The following is a 13,966-nucleotide window of genomic DNA, read 5'->3' as shown; positions in this document are numbered from 1 at the left end:
GGGAAATTCGTGCCCATGAACACGAATCAATAGATTAAATTTAGTGACTATTTCACGAACTGCCGTGAGACTGGGTTGGAATTTTATAAGACTTTTAAAGATGTTTTAATTCCAATTTTAAAAGATCTTTTTACTGCTATTTTTAAAAAAGGAGAGTTGAGTGAGAGTATAAAGAAAGGAATGATTAAAATAATTTATAAAAATAAAGGTGATAAAGATGATTTGCAAAATTATAGACCTTTAAGTATGCTTAATACAGATTACAAAATATTAGCAAAGATTTTAGCAAACAGACTTAAAAAGGTAGTTCCCACACTTATCACAACTAATCAAGCTTATGGTGTAATAGGTAGAGATATAGCAGACACAATAACAAGTATAAGAGATTTAATCTGGTACATCAAAGAAAAAAAAGATGAAGGATTTTTATTCAGCATAGACCTAGAGAAAGCTTTTGATAGAGTCGAGCACAGCTATTTATTTGACTTAATCCAGAAATTTGGCTTTGGTGAGAATTTCATTAAGTGGATCAAATGTTTTTATACAGATATTTTTAGTTGTTTTAAAATAAATGGATTTTTAACAGACTACATTGAGATTTCCAGATCTATAAGACAAGGATGTCCTTTATCAGTGTTATTATACACACTAGTTGCTGAACCATTAGGCTTAGCTATAAATGAAGAAAAGGAAATTAAAGGGTTTATGATAGAAACCAATAGAACAGAACAGAAGATTTTTCAGTATGCTGATGATACCACTCTATTTTTAAAAGATTTTAAAAGTGTTGGGAAAGCTATGGAAATATTTGATAAATATTGTCGAGGATCGGGAGCAAAAGTAAATAAAGAAAAAACGGAATACATTAAGATGGGAAAAGCAGAAGCTCCACAAGGAAATTGGGAATTTAAAGAACAAAACAATTACATAAAGATCTTAGGCATTACGCTGGGATATGATGAAAAGAAAACTAGAGAAATAATTTGGGATGAACTCCTAAATAAAATGGAGAAAAGATTATGTTTTTGGAAGCAGAGAGTATTGTTTTTAAAAGGGAAAGTACTGATTTTAAATTCTCTTTTTCTATCTAAGATCTGGTATGTTTTAAGTGTTGTTAGTCTACCTACGTGGGTGTATAAGAGAATAAAAACTATGATTTTAAAGTTTTTATGGGATGATAAACCATCTAAAATTGCATATAACACTATCATTGGAAAGGTGGATGAGGGAGGATTAGGACTTATAGATCCATGGATAAGAATGAAAAGTATGAGAATTAAAACATTAAAGAAGTTTTTAAATGAAGACAATATTCCGTGGAAAAGCATCATGAGTTATTTTATTAATAAATGTGGACAAATAGGAGATGATTTCTTATGGATGGCATTTAAAGACCGCATGATAGAGAATATTCCAGAGTTTTATAAAGAGTTGTTGAGAACATGGAAATGTTTTTATGATAACATACACACTGAGATTGAAGGGAGAAAACTTTATTTACAGCAACCCCTGTTTTTAAATCAGAACAATAAAAGCAAAACACTAATGTTTTATGAGAACTGGTATGCAGTTGGTTTTAGACAAGTAAAAGACATTTTGTATGAAATAAAACCTGGGTTTTTACCTACTCAAGCAATAATAGATACACTGGAGGAAATAGAAGATGTAGATGATAAAGAAAAAATTGAAGATCAATACAAGAAGTTAAGATTAGCATTACCAGATCACTGGATCAAAACTATTGAAGAGAATGAAAAAGAAACTGAAAATGGAAAAATCAAAGTGTTTTTAAAAATGGATGAAGATAAGATTAGTATCACTGATTGTCCTATCAAGATGTTTTATACATGTTTGTGTAATGCTGTGTTTAAAAAACCTAAATCAATAGAATTTTGGGAAAAGATATTTGAAAACTTTGATGCTTCGACTATATGGAAAAATGTCAGATTAAATTTGAAAAGTCCAGCATTGGAAAACTTTGATTTTATGTTAAGACACAACTGCATAATGACAGAGATCATCTTTAAAAAGATTGGGGTATCACAAGATGAATTGTGTAAGGTGTGTTTAGAAAAAAGGGAAGGTGTGTTACACCTATTTTTAAAATGTAAAAAGTTAAGTGATTTTATGAAGATGTTGAAAACAATGGTCTGTACTTTTTTGTATGATGAAAACATTGTTTTAGAAGAATGGGATACACTGTTTTTATTTGGTTTTAATGGGAAAACTAAAAATGTGTTTGCTCTTAATTATATGTTGACTCTTGCAAGATTTACAATATGGAAAAGAAGGAATATTATGAAACAAAAGAAAAAAGAAATTCCATTGGTTTTGTTGTATAAACAGATTGTGACTGAGGAAATAATGGTTATATATAACTATTGCAAAATGTATGAAAAGATGGACATTTTTGAAAAATGTATTACAAAAAATAATCCATATGTTGTACAAACTTGGACTGGTTTTGAAGTTTTCTTACCAGGAGATTTTTAAATATTGTATATTTTAAATATTTGTATGTATAAATGTCATGATTTTTGATGATGTGTTTAATAAAAAAAAAAAAAAAAAAAAATCTCATCTGAACTCGGAAGCAAAGCAGGGTTGGGCCTGGTTAGTACTTGGATGGGAGACCGCCTGGGAATACCAGGTGCTGTAAGCTTTTTGAATTCCTTCATTTGGCAAAAAAAATAAATGAATAAATTAATTGAAAAAAAAAAAAAAATACAGGTAAACAATTGAGGTGACAAGGGCATTGTTTCTGTGGCTGCAGTGTCAAGGCAAGCCGAGTTGCGCTCGGCTCCTGGTACTGCAGCTATTTTTAAATAGCCAACTCTTGACGACTGCTCTTGCTTACGGCCATACCACCCTGGCAATGCCTGATCTCATCCGAACTCGGAAGCTAAGCAGGGTTGGGCCTGGTTAGTACTTGGATGGGAGACCGCCTGGGAATACCAGGTGCTGTAAGCTTTTTGAATTCCTTCATTTGGCAAAAAAAAAAAATAAATGAATAAATTAATTAAAAAAAAAAAAATACAGGTAAACAATTGAGGTGACAAGGGCATTGTTTCTGTGGCTGCTGTGTCAAGGCAAGCCGACTTGCGCTCGGCTCCTGGTACTGCAGCTATTTTTAAATAGCCAACTCTTGACGACTGCTCTCGCTTACGGCCATACCCCCCTGTGCATGTGTGAGAGTGGTACATTCCAGGAAGTGTTTGGCTGCAGTTGGTGAGAGAGGCTCACCACATTTTCTTCTGTTTAGTTTTTTTTTGACTAAAATACATTTTTGTTAAAGTTTTTTTGAGTTTGTTTAGTTTATCCTCCCAGCAGCGTGAGCTGTTCGGGAGGAGTGTTTTTTTTATTCCTATTTTTTTTTGCAATGGACGGATCTACGGTGACAGACCTGGCAATGGCGGACGGATTTGAGAAGGCAAATGACAATGGACTGGACAGACGACAACGAGAAACAAACAGATCGGAGAAGGAAGCAAGGAAAAGGATTTATCTAAAAGAAGCAACTGTAACAGTGGATATTGGACAAACAACTGAGGTGAGAGCAATGGATTTAATTAAAGCAGTGACGGAGAGGATTGGGGATGGAAAGATTTTGGCTGTAAGACCAAAACAAAACAAGGAGTATGAAGTAACACTTGAAAGAGAGGAAGATGCTGATGTGTTAACAGACGGATTGACTATTAAAGGGATAAACTGTACAGTAAAGAGGCTACAAAATCGAGATTATGTTGTCTCCTTCATGCATCTGCCTGTCTATGTTGCTGACGTAGATATTTTAGAGAAATTGGATCATTGGGGAGTTTGTCCCATTTCAAAAATTAAAAGAAGGTTTTATCCGGGCACAGATATTGAAGATGGGACGAGGTTTGTTAAAACCAGATTCCCCAAAGAAGTGGCGTCCCTCCCGTACAGCACAAGAATAGAGACAGCAGAAGGACCACAATACTTTAGGGTGATGCACAGCCATCAGGTGAAAACTTGCAGGCTGTGCATGAGCCCAGATCATGTGGTGAAAGACTGTCCAGATTTTAAGTGTTTTAAATGCGAGGAAAGGGGGCATTTCGCAAGGGATTGCGATGCGGTGAAGTGCCCGGATTGTAATAAGGTTTTAAATAAATGTGAATGTTGGATGGGGGAAGAGGAGGAGGAGGTAGAGCAGCGGGTAGACAGACAGATGTATGAAGGAGACAATATACAGTCAGAGGACAAAACAACAACACAAGACAGAAGAACAGAATCTAAAAGGGAAAAACTACAAGAGAATGAGGCTAATGGAAAGGACAGAGTCACTGAACAGGAAGGGACAACATGGACTCAAATGGATATGACTGACAGTTTAAGGAATGTTTTGGAAGCAGCAGAAATGAGCAATTCAAGTAATAAAGACTTACAACAAGGACAACAGGAAGACATAATTTGGACACAAATGGACATGACAGACAGTTTTCAAAAGGCATTGGACACAGTGGAGACAAAAGACCAAAGTAATGAGGAGCAAGACGAGTTAGAGGAACATTTACAAAAGGAGGGAAACAAAGAGACACTGGTGAAATCATCAAAAAGAAGAAGATCGATAAAGATAAAACCTAATTTAGAGACTGCAAGGAAAAAACTGCTAAAAGATGGAGAAATTGAATGCGAAAATAAGTATGAGTTGCTAAAGGGCTTGGAAGAGATGGACTGAGATGATGGTTTTTATGAATGTTTTTATCTTATTTATGGTTTTAGGAATTGTGTCTTTTAATGCAAGAGGACTTTTAGACATCAGAAAATTTGAAAATGTAAAAGAAAAGTGTAAAAGAGAAGAAATAATTATTTTACAAGAAACAAATTGGAAAAATGAGGTGATGGACGTATATAAAAAAGAGTGGGATGGGGACTTTTATTATAGTAATGGAGATGGGAAAGCTGGGAGAGGAGTAGCAATTTTAATAAGAAAGAATGCACTACAAATGAGTAAAGTAATATATAAAGACAAACAAGGGAAATGTATGATTTTAGAAATAAAATATGAAGGGAAAGATATAATTTTAGTTAACGTGCATGCACCCAATGAAGAGAGTGAAAAGAAAAGCTTTTTTAACTTTTTAAGAAGGTTTTTAAACGACTATAAACAAATAATAGTATGTGGGGATTTTAACACTGTTTTTAGCAGACAGGACATAACAGAAGGTATGGTTTTTAAATCAGACACAGGAAGAAAAGAACTAAGGGAAGTTTCATAAACAAGTTTCGAGAGGAACACGTGATATGATCAACTTCAGCTGATCCTCATCACTAATCATTAGCTAGCCTATCGGAGCACTCCAAAACTACTATATATATTCTAGCTAAACTTCATTCCCTATCTCTGTTTTCGGAAGACCAGCAGATAGCTATCATCTCGCTATTCCACTAAAACATGGATAAGAAACTGACCTCCGGCAACAACCCTACCAACAGCTGCAACCGCAGCTACAACAACAACAACAACAACAACATTGAAGCTAACGAGGGCGACGCTCTCCCAACAACTCCAGCCGTAGTCCAACCAATCATCATCCAGCCCACACCGCAGCACGAGCCCGATGCTCCAGTGAGAGGCCGCAGGCCTATCCGCTCAGCAACAACAAGACCATCTCGCCGACTCCAATCTCCGTCTCCTACAGCTTCAAATCGCCACTTACCTTCACCAGCCTCTTCCTATGCCTCCGCCACTTCTTCACCAATCACCACCAGGAAAATGACCGCAAATGAACTCCGCCAATGCATCACAGACGCCGGCATTACAATCCCAAGCCGTTGCAATAAGTCCGAACTCACCAAACTCTACGCATCCATTTCCTCATCGACCCCGCCTCCCAAAGACACCAGAAAGTCCGGCTCCCGCCACGCCCCCTATCCTCAGCGCAGCAATTCTCAGCCAGCACTAAATCAACCAAGACCATCAAGAAAAGCACCAAAGAAATCAAATAATTCAACATCTCATCACTATCAAGAAAACAGGAACACTATTGAAGCCATAGACATACAAAATGATGACATTACCCAAGACATTAATCCTATTCCCTTAACCAACACCCCCCTCTTCTGGCCACCAGCTCCTAATTCCAATGAATCCTCCAGCTCTCACCATCCAGCTACATCTACTTCTTTCAACCTCCATACCTACAATTACTGTGGCGGCGCGCATGCCCGCATAATCTGCCAAATAGCAAAAGCTAAAAAAAAAAAAAAAAAAAATCAAAACATTATCTGTCGACTCCTGTTAACATTACTCAACTTGCATCTGAATTAAGCTTGCACCCTGATTCTAACTTTTCTGAATTTCTCATTACAGGTCTAAACAATGGATTCCATCTCGGCGTGTCAACTCTCCCTTCCTACAATCTCGCATGCCCTAATCTACTATCCGCCAATGCAGAACCAGAAGTCGTCCAACAATTAATCAAGAAAGAGATCGATAATAAATTTACGATCGGTCCCTTCCTTGCCCCCCCATTTAACGTCTACAGAATTAGCCCTATCGGCGTAGCCACCAGAAAATTTTCTGGTAAAAAACGTCTCATAATCGACCTCTCATCACCCCACAATTCTCCTTTCTCTAGTGTAAATAGCACCATTTCTTCCGAAGAATTCGCCTTAAACTACCATGACATAGACCAAGCTATTTCCCTAATTAAACTAGTCGGCCGAAACGCTTGGCTTGCCAAAGCGGACATCTCCTCTGCTTCAAAATAATGCCATTACACCCTGATTTCTGGCACCTCTTTGGCATTAATTGGAGATCCAAATTTTACTTCGCGGTGCGTTTAACTTTTGGATGCAGAAGCAGTCCAAAAATTTTCGATATGCTTTCAGAAGCTATCTGCTGGATCTTATCTAATAACTACGACATTCCGTATCTAGTACACCTTCTCGACGATTTCTTAATTATTTCTCCCCCAAATTCTCCTCCAGCTAAACACCTTACGATAACTCAAGAAGTTTTCGCTAACCTGGGTATTCCACTCTCAGAAGAGAAAACCGCCGGCCCTAGCACGTCGCTAGAATTTTTAGGTGTTAACCTAGATTCGAAAAAATTCCAAGCATCTTTACCCAAAGAGAAATTGATCGCATTATCTCGCTCTCTTTCATATTCCAGGAAAGAAAGCATTGCTCAAAGCGCGAATTACTGTCCATTTTAGGACACCTAAATTTCGCCATGCGCATCATTCCACAAGGACGCTCCTTTGTCAGTCACCTGCTCCAACTCGCAGCATCGGTTCACGGATTGGAAGATAACATATCTCTATCCGATCCATGCCGTAACGAACTAAGTCTCTGGATTTCCTTCCTGAAATGCTGGAATGGTTGCTCCTTTTTCTATAGCGATCTAATAGAATCACCAGTTGATATTCATTTATATACAGACGCCGCGCCCTCCGTAGGTTTCGGAGGCTACCACCAAGGACGCTGGTTCGCTTCCTCCTGGCCCCCCCAAATGCAAGAAATTCCCCCACCTTACCAATCATCAGCACTATTCGAATTATACCCTCTAGTCGCCGCTTCCTTATTGTGGGGTGACGAATGGTCAGGCTCCTGTATATTAGTCCATTGCGACAACGAAGCCGTAGTTCAATGCATTAACAAGGGCGCTCTCACTCACCAGCTCTAATGCCGTTTCTCCGCCGCCTTATCTGGACCTCCGCCAAAAAACAATTCATCATAACAGCTAAACACATACCAGGTTTTCATAACCAAATTGCTGACTCTCTTTCTCGTTTTTTGTTTCAGAAATTCTGGCTGCTCGCCCCGGAAGCAGAACAAAATCCGACTCCAGTCCCTCCTTATTCAGAGATGATATTCCCGTAAACCACCCCATGCATCACCTACATCAAACATCCATCTCCCTCATACTACACGCAGTAGCCCCCAGAACTTTACAATCCTATTTTACAGCCTGGAATACATTTAAAAATTTCCATTCCCTCTACAACACCTCATTTCCCAATTTTTCATTACTCACCATTTCCTCATTTATCACATACCTCCATATCACCAAAAACATTCAAGCTAGCTCTATCAGAAGCTACTTAAGCGGCATCCAATTCTTCCATAAATTAATACATGGCTCCGTATCAGATTCCATAGCTAATTCACAAACCAGCCTTCTTATTAAAGGCATCCAAAAAGCTAACCCCCCCACCCAGATTCCAGGCTGCCCATCACACACCGTATTCTATCCAAATGCATTTCTACACTACGAAAAAACTATCTATCAACACATACCGACCGAACCCTAGACGCCATGTTCATACTCTCATTTTTCGGATTTCTCAGGTGTTCCGAAATTTCCATTACGTCAAAATTCGACCCAAACATCCACCCCACCATCTCAGACCTAGCTTTGATTGACAAAGAAACAATTTCTTTCCTCATCAAGCAAAGCAAAACAGATCAATCACGCATAGGACACTCTATTTACATATTCAACATCCCCTCCTCTACACGCCCATTCCAAGCACTCTTAGCATACATGCACTACAGGAAAACCCTTAGCTCCAACCCCATCTCCCCCCTTTTTCATAGATGACTCATTCCACCCAGTTACACGCTTCTGGTTTCAAAAACACCTAAAAGCAGTCCTTCGCATCTCAGGATTTACACCAGAATCATACTCTAGCCATTCATTCAGAATCGGTGCAGCCACCACAGCAGCACACAAAGGATTATCCCAAATGCACATCCAAACACTAGGAAGGTGGTCTTCCGAAGCTTTCAAATTATACATCCGCCTTAACCAAAGCCACCTTAAGGCAGCCCAAATGACAATTTCCAGATGAATCTATCATCTTGCTCCAACACTCTGATTTGCCTAGAGTGAAGCTTTACAAATATGGGTTTTAAGGAAACGGGCAAATAAAGCCTATACCCCTTCTAACTACGCTTCCTTCTACCCAAACTCCTAAAATTTTTCCCGCCACTTAGTGCTCCCAGGAGTCTCCCCTAATCCCTGACTCCTTTAAGAGCCAGCCTTTAATAGCTCACAATACCCGAGCTGTGACTTTGTGCCCGAGTCACGTCACTTTCCCCCTTAGAGTGAAGCCTTTCAGCTATAGGATTTAAGGAAACAAGCAATATAGCCTATTCCTCCTTTTTTCCTTCCAACTACACTTCCTTCTATCCAAACTCCTTAGTTTCCCGACACCCAGCGCTCCCAGGAGTCTCCCCCACTCCCTGACTCCTATAAGAGCCAGCCTTTAATAGCTCATCTTACCCGAGCTGTGACTTCGTGCTCGAGTCACGTCACTGCCCCCCCCCCAGCCCAGCTATATTTGCATGTGCACGAAGAAAACGTGGACGCATCCGCGTGCGCTTTCGCACCCAATGCATACACATGCGAGTGATGCGGACATGCGTCCGCCTACATCCACGCATTAACGTTCAGCCGGCACCCCTTTGCCTAACCTCTAGTGGGAGTCTTCACCGCCAACCGACTCCCGCTAGAACCAGCCTTTAATAGCTCATGGCCCGAGCTGTGACTTCGAGTCACGTCACTGCCCCCTAGCCAACCCAGCTTCATTCGCACGCGCACGTGCATGTGGCAGACAGGTACACATTCACGTGGTAGTCTACGTTTGCATACGCGCATGCAGGGATGTATGCGCGTGTGCGTGCCGGTGACGTGTGCGTGTGGCCTGATACTCCCATATGTCTGGGCGCGTGTCATACAAGGCTGGCCCCCCAATCTCACCCTCTAGCAGGAGTCTTCACCGCCCACTCCCTTCTCCCCGACTCCCGTTAGAGCTCAGCCTTTAATAGCTCAACAGTCCGAGCTGTGACTTCGAGCTCGAGTCACGTCACTACCCCTCCCAAGCCCTAGATTAACCCCCCCTTTTTATGCTTACATGCCCGTTCGCATATGTAAGTATGATTTTGTGAGCGCGTGCGTGCGTGGGTTCAGTATGTATGTGTGTATCCATGTACGTACATGCATATGTATGTACGTATGTGAGTGCAGTGTGCGCATACGTGCGCACACATGTGCGTAAAGATTTGTATGCATATACTAACATATGTCCTTTCTTCCTTCCATACTGCCATATCCAGCAGCCGGATATACCATCCCTTTTGCCTTTTGGGGGGCGTTCTCCGAATACACGGCTGCTGTCCCGAGTTGATTTGCATTTTGGGGGACATTCGAGAAACACCTGATCTCGTGTCCCTCCTAATGCTCATTAACCAGGCGGGAGCCTTGGGCTCATCTATCTCCGAGCTCAGGGTTCTCTCCCGGGACAGCATGCCAAACCTGCTATTATAGTTGAGCATTATCTAAGTGCGAACTCTTGAAGGGAAGTTTCATAAACAAGTTTCGAGAGGAACACGTGATATGATCAACTTCAGCTGATCCTCATCACTAATCATTAGCTAGCCTATCGGAGCACTCCAAAACTACTATATATATTCTAGCTAAACTTCATTCCCTATCTCTGTTTTCGGAACCCCCCCCCCTCCCAACCCCCCCTATCCTTACATTATCCCTCCTCCTCTTTGATCGGGCAACACGGTGGCTCAGTGATTAGCACTGTTGCCTCGCAGCAAGAGGGCCACAGGTTCAAGGCCCATTTGAACCAGTTGACATTCCCTGCGCGGAGTTTACATGTTCTCCCCGTGTTTGCGTGGGTTTTCTCCGGGTCCTCCGGTTTCCTCCCACAGTTCAAAAAACATGTATATAAGTGAATCAGAATACAGTCACAAGCACCCAGCGTATACATGCCTAACCAACCAGCCAGAAGCGGGGGGGACATTCGAGAAACACCTGATCTCGTGTCCCTCCTAATGCTCATTAACCAGGCGGGAGCCTTGGGCTCATCTATCTCCGAGCTCAGGGTTCTCTCCCGGGACAGCATGCCAAACCTGCTATTATAGTTGAGCATTATCTAAGTGCGAACTCTTGAAAATCACTAATGGAGGAAAAAGGAATGATAGACATTTGGAGAGAGAGAAACGGGAAGAAAAAGGAGTTTTCTAGAAGACAAATAGTAGGGAATTTTGTAACTCAATCGAGAATAGACTATGTGTTATGCACAAGAAATATAGAAATTTATATAGAAAAAATAAAGTACGATGAAACTGTTTTAAGTGACCATAAATTTTTATTGTTTAATTTTAATACAGAAGAAATACAAAGAGGCCCAGGGGTGTGGACATTAAATAGTGACATTTTAAAAAATGAAGACTATGTTAAAAAAATAAAAGGAATAATAGAAAAGGAAAAAGGAAACCAAATATATAATGAAGACAAAAGACTATGGTGGGAAAATGTCAAATATCTGATTAAAAAAACTACAATACAATTTTGTAGAATAATACAAAAGAATAAAAGACACCAAGAAAAAACAATAAAAGAAATCTTAGAAAAAGAACTAGAAAACAATGAAAAAGACATACAAAAAATAAAAGAAATGGAGGAAAAACTGAAAGAAATTGAGGAAAAGAAATATGAAGGAGCTAGACTAAGAAGCAAAGCAAAATATGTAGTAGAGGGAGAAAAGTGCACTAAATTCTTCTTTGATTTAGAAAGACAAAAAGGAAAAGCAGAAACAATAAAGATAATACAAGGAGCAAAAGGAGAAAGCATAGAAGGAAATGAAGACATTTTAAAAGAAATCAAAACATACTATGAGGAGTTATTTAAAACACAGGGAGTTGATGAATTACAAATGGAAAAATTATTAAAACAGATAAAAACAAAAATAGATGAAGAGGATAAAAGAGAATGTGACCAAGAAATAAGAGAAGAAGAAATAAGAAAAGCAATAGAAAGCTTGAACAAAAGGAAAAGTCCAGGAATAGATGGGTTAAATAGTGAATTTTACGTATGTTTTAAGGAAATTTTAATACCAATTTTAACTGAAATTTTTAAAGAAATACTGCAAAAAGAAGAATTAAATGAAAGAATGGGAATGGGATTAATGAAATTAATACACAAAAAAGGAGAAAAGACATTGTTAAAAAATTACAGACCAATCACAATGTTAAACACAGATTTGAAGATTTTAACTAAAATTTTAGCAAATCGATTAAAAGAAGTGATGCCAAAAATAATTCAAACAACACAGGCCTACGCGATAAAAGGAAGAGACATAGCAGATATAACAATGAGCATAAAAGACATCATAGAATATATGAAGGACAAAAAAGAGGAAGGATATATAATAAGTTTGGATTTCGAAAAAGCTTTTGACAGAGTTGAACACCAGTTTTTATTTGAAGTACTTAAAAAGTTTGGTTTTGGAGAAGTTTTTAGAAAATGGATCAGGATTTTATATAAGGGTATTTTAACAAAAATTAAATGTAATGGCTTTTTAACAGAATGTTTTAAAATAACAAGATCGATAAGGCAAGGATGTCCTCTGTCAGCACTCTTATATTCACTTGTGGCAGAATCCCTGGGCCTAGCTATCAGTGAAGAAGAAAAAATAAAAGGAATGGAAATTGAAGAAAATAAAGTAAATAAAATGTTTCAATATGCAGATGACACTACATTAATAGTAAAAGGAAAAGAGAGTGTGAAAGAAGCAATGAAAATAGTACAACAGTTTTGTAAAGGATCAGGAAGTAAAGTAAATGAAGACAAAACGGTTTATATGAAGTTTGGAAAGGAGACAGATTTAGCAGATTGCACCAATTTTAAAGAAGTAGAAGAAATAAAGATTTTAGGGGTTTTAATGGGGAAAGATGCCAGAACAGCTAGAGATAAGATGTGGGAAGGTTTTTTAACAGATATAGAAAGGAGGTTAAATTACTGGAAACTAAGAACACTGACATTAAAAGGAAAAGTTTTAATTATAAATGTTTTAATGGAGTCTAAGTTGTGGCATGTTTTATATGTTTTAGAAATGCCAATGTGGATAGAAAAGAGGTTGAAAAAATGTTTTACTGATTTTTTATGGGGAGGTAAGCCACCAAGGATTGCTTTTAATACAGTTGTAGGGGAAACAGACAAGGGTGGGTTGGGTTTAATAGATGTAGAACAAAGGAAAAATAGTTTAAGAGTGAAAAGAATAAAGAAGTATCTAGAAAAAGAAAACAAAGCAGAGTGGAAAAAAACTATGAAATATTTTTTAAACAAATGTGGTCATTTTAACATGGGAGATGGGATTTTATGGATGAAAACAAAAGCTTGGATGACAGAAAACTTACCTGAATTTTATAGAGAAATTTTAAGTGCGTGGGGGAACTTTTTAACTATAGTGCAATATAATCCACATGGAAGGGAAAACATTTTAAACCAACCTCTTTTCTTGAACAACAACATTTTAAGTCAAGGGAAGGTTTTATTTTTTAAGAAATGGATAGAAGTTGGCATTTTAAAAGTAAGGGACATTTTATATGAATTTAAAGAAGGCTTTTTAACTGAACAATATGTTATAGACACAATGGAGGAGGCGAAAGAGGAATACAACAGAAGGGAAATTGAGAAAAGTCTTGACATAATTAAACAGGCAATTCCGAAAGAATGGATACGAAGCATAGACAATTTTGAAAAAGAAAAAGAAACAAATGAAGTGTATGTGAAAATAGGAGAAAAAACACACGATTTTAAAGAATGTACTGTGAGAAATATTTATTGTTTTTTTAGAGAGAAAGTTTTTAAAGAACCAACAGCAAACAAATACTGGATGGAAAAATACAATGTAAAAGCAAATGAAATATGGGGAAACATGAAAGGAAGGTATGTAGAAACTAAAGTCGAATGTCTAGAATTTTTAATAAGGCACAAAGCAATATTTTCAGATGTCATTTTAAACAAGATAGGGATGGAACAAAGTGGAATATGTAAAGTATGTCAAAAAGAAGAAGAGGGGTTTTTACACATGTTTTTATATTGTCAAGAATTGGAAAGTTTTTTAAAAGATTGTAAAGTTTTAATTAAAGGACTACTTGGAGACTGGGATGAAAATGAAACAGAATGGAGCAGAGTATT

At 38.2% G+C, this 13,966-nt stretch overlaps 1 protein-coding gene and 1 non-coding gene across 2 annotated transcripts in view; both read left to right on the top strand.

Annotated features, from left to right (window-relative positions):
- LOC130222312 (gastrula zinc finger protein XlCGF57.1-like) overlaps positions 1–13,966 on the top strand; it is a 96,783-nt gene that overhangs the window by 51,711 nt on the left and 31,106 nt on the right. Inside the window, exon 5 of the mRNA XM_056454890.1 lies at positions 362–376. Within this exon, the coding sequence (XP_056310865.1) occupies positions 362–376 (15 nt within the window). The remainder of the gene's footprint in view (positions 1–361; positions 377–13,966) is intronic.
- On the top strand, positions 2,852–2,970 carry LOC130223564 (5S ribosomal RNA). Its single transcript, XR_008836692.1, has one exon. It is a non-coding gene; the product is annotated as a 5S ribosomal RNA (ribosomal RNA).

The sequence above is a fragment of the Danio aesculapii genome, chromosome 4 (assembly GCF_903798145.1).
Source record: "Danio aesculapii chromosome 4, fDanAes4.1, whole genome shotgun sequence".
Taxonomy (NCBI): Eukaryota; Metazoa; Chordata; class Actinopteri; order Cypriniformes; family Danionidae; genus Danio; species Danio aesculapii.
The sequence above is the reverse complement of the archived record's forward strand: the minus strand, read 5'-3'. Positions and strand labels throughout refer to the sequence as shown.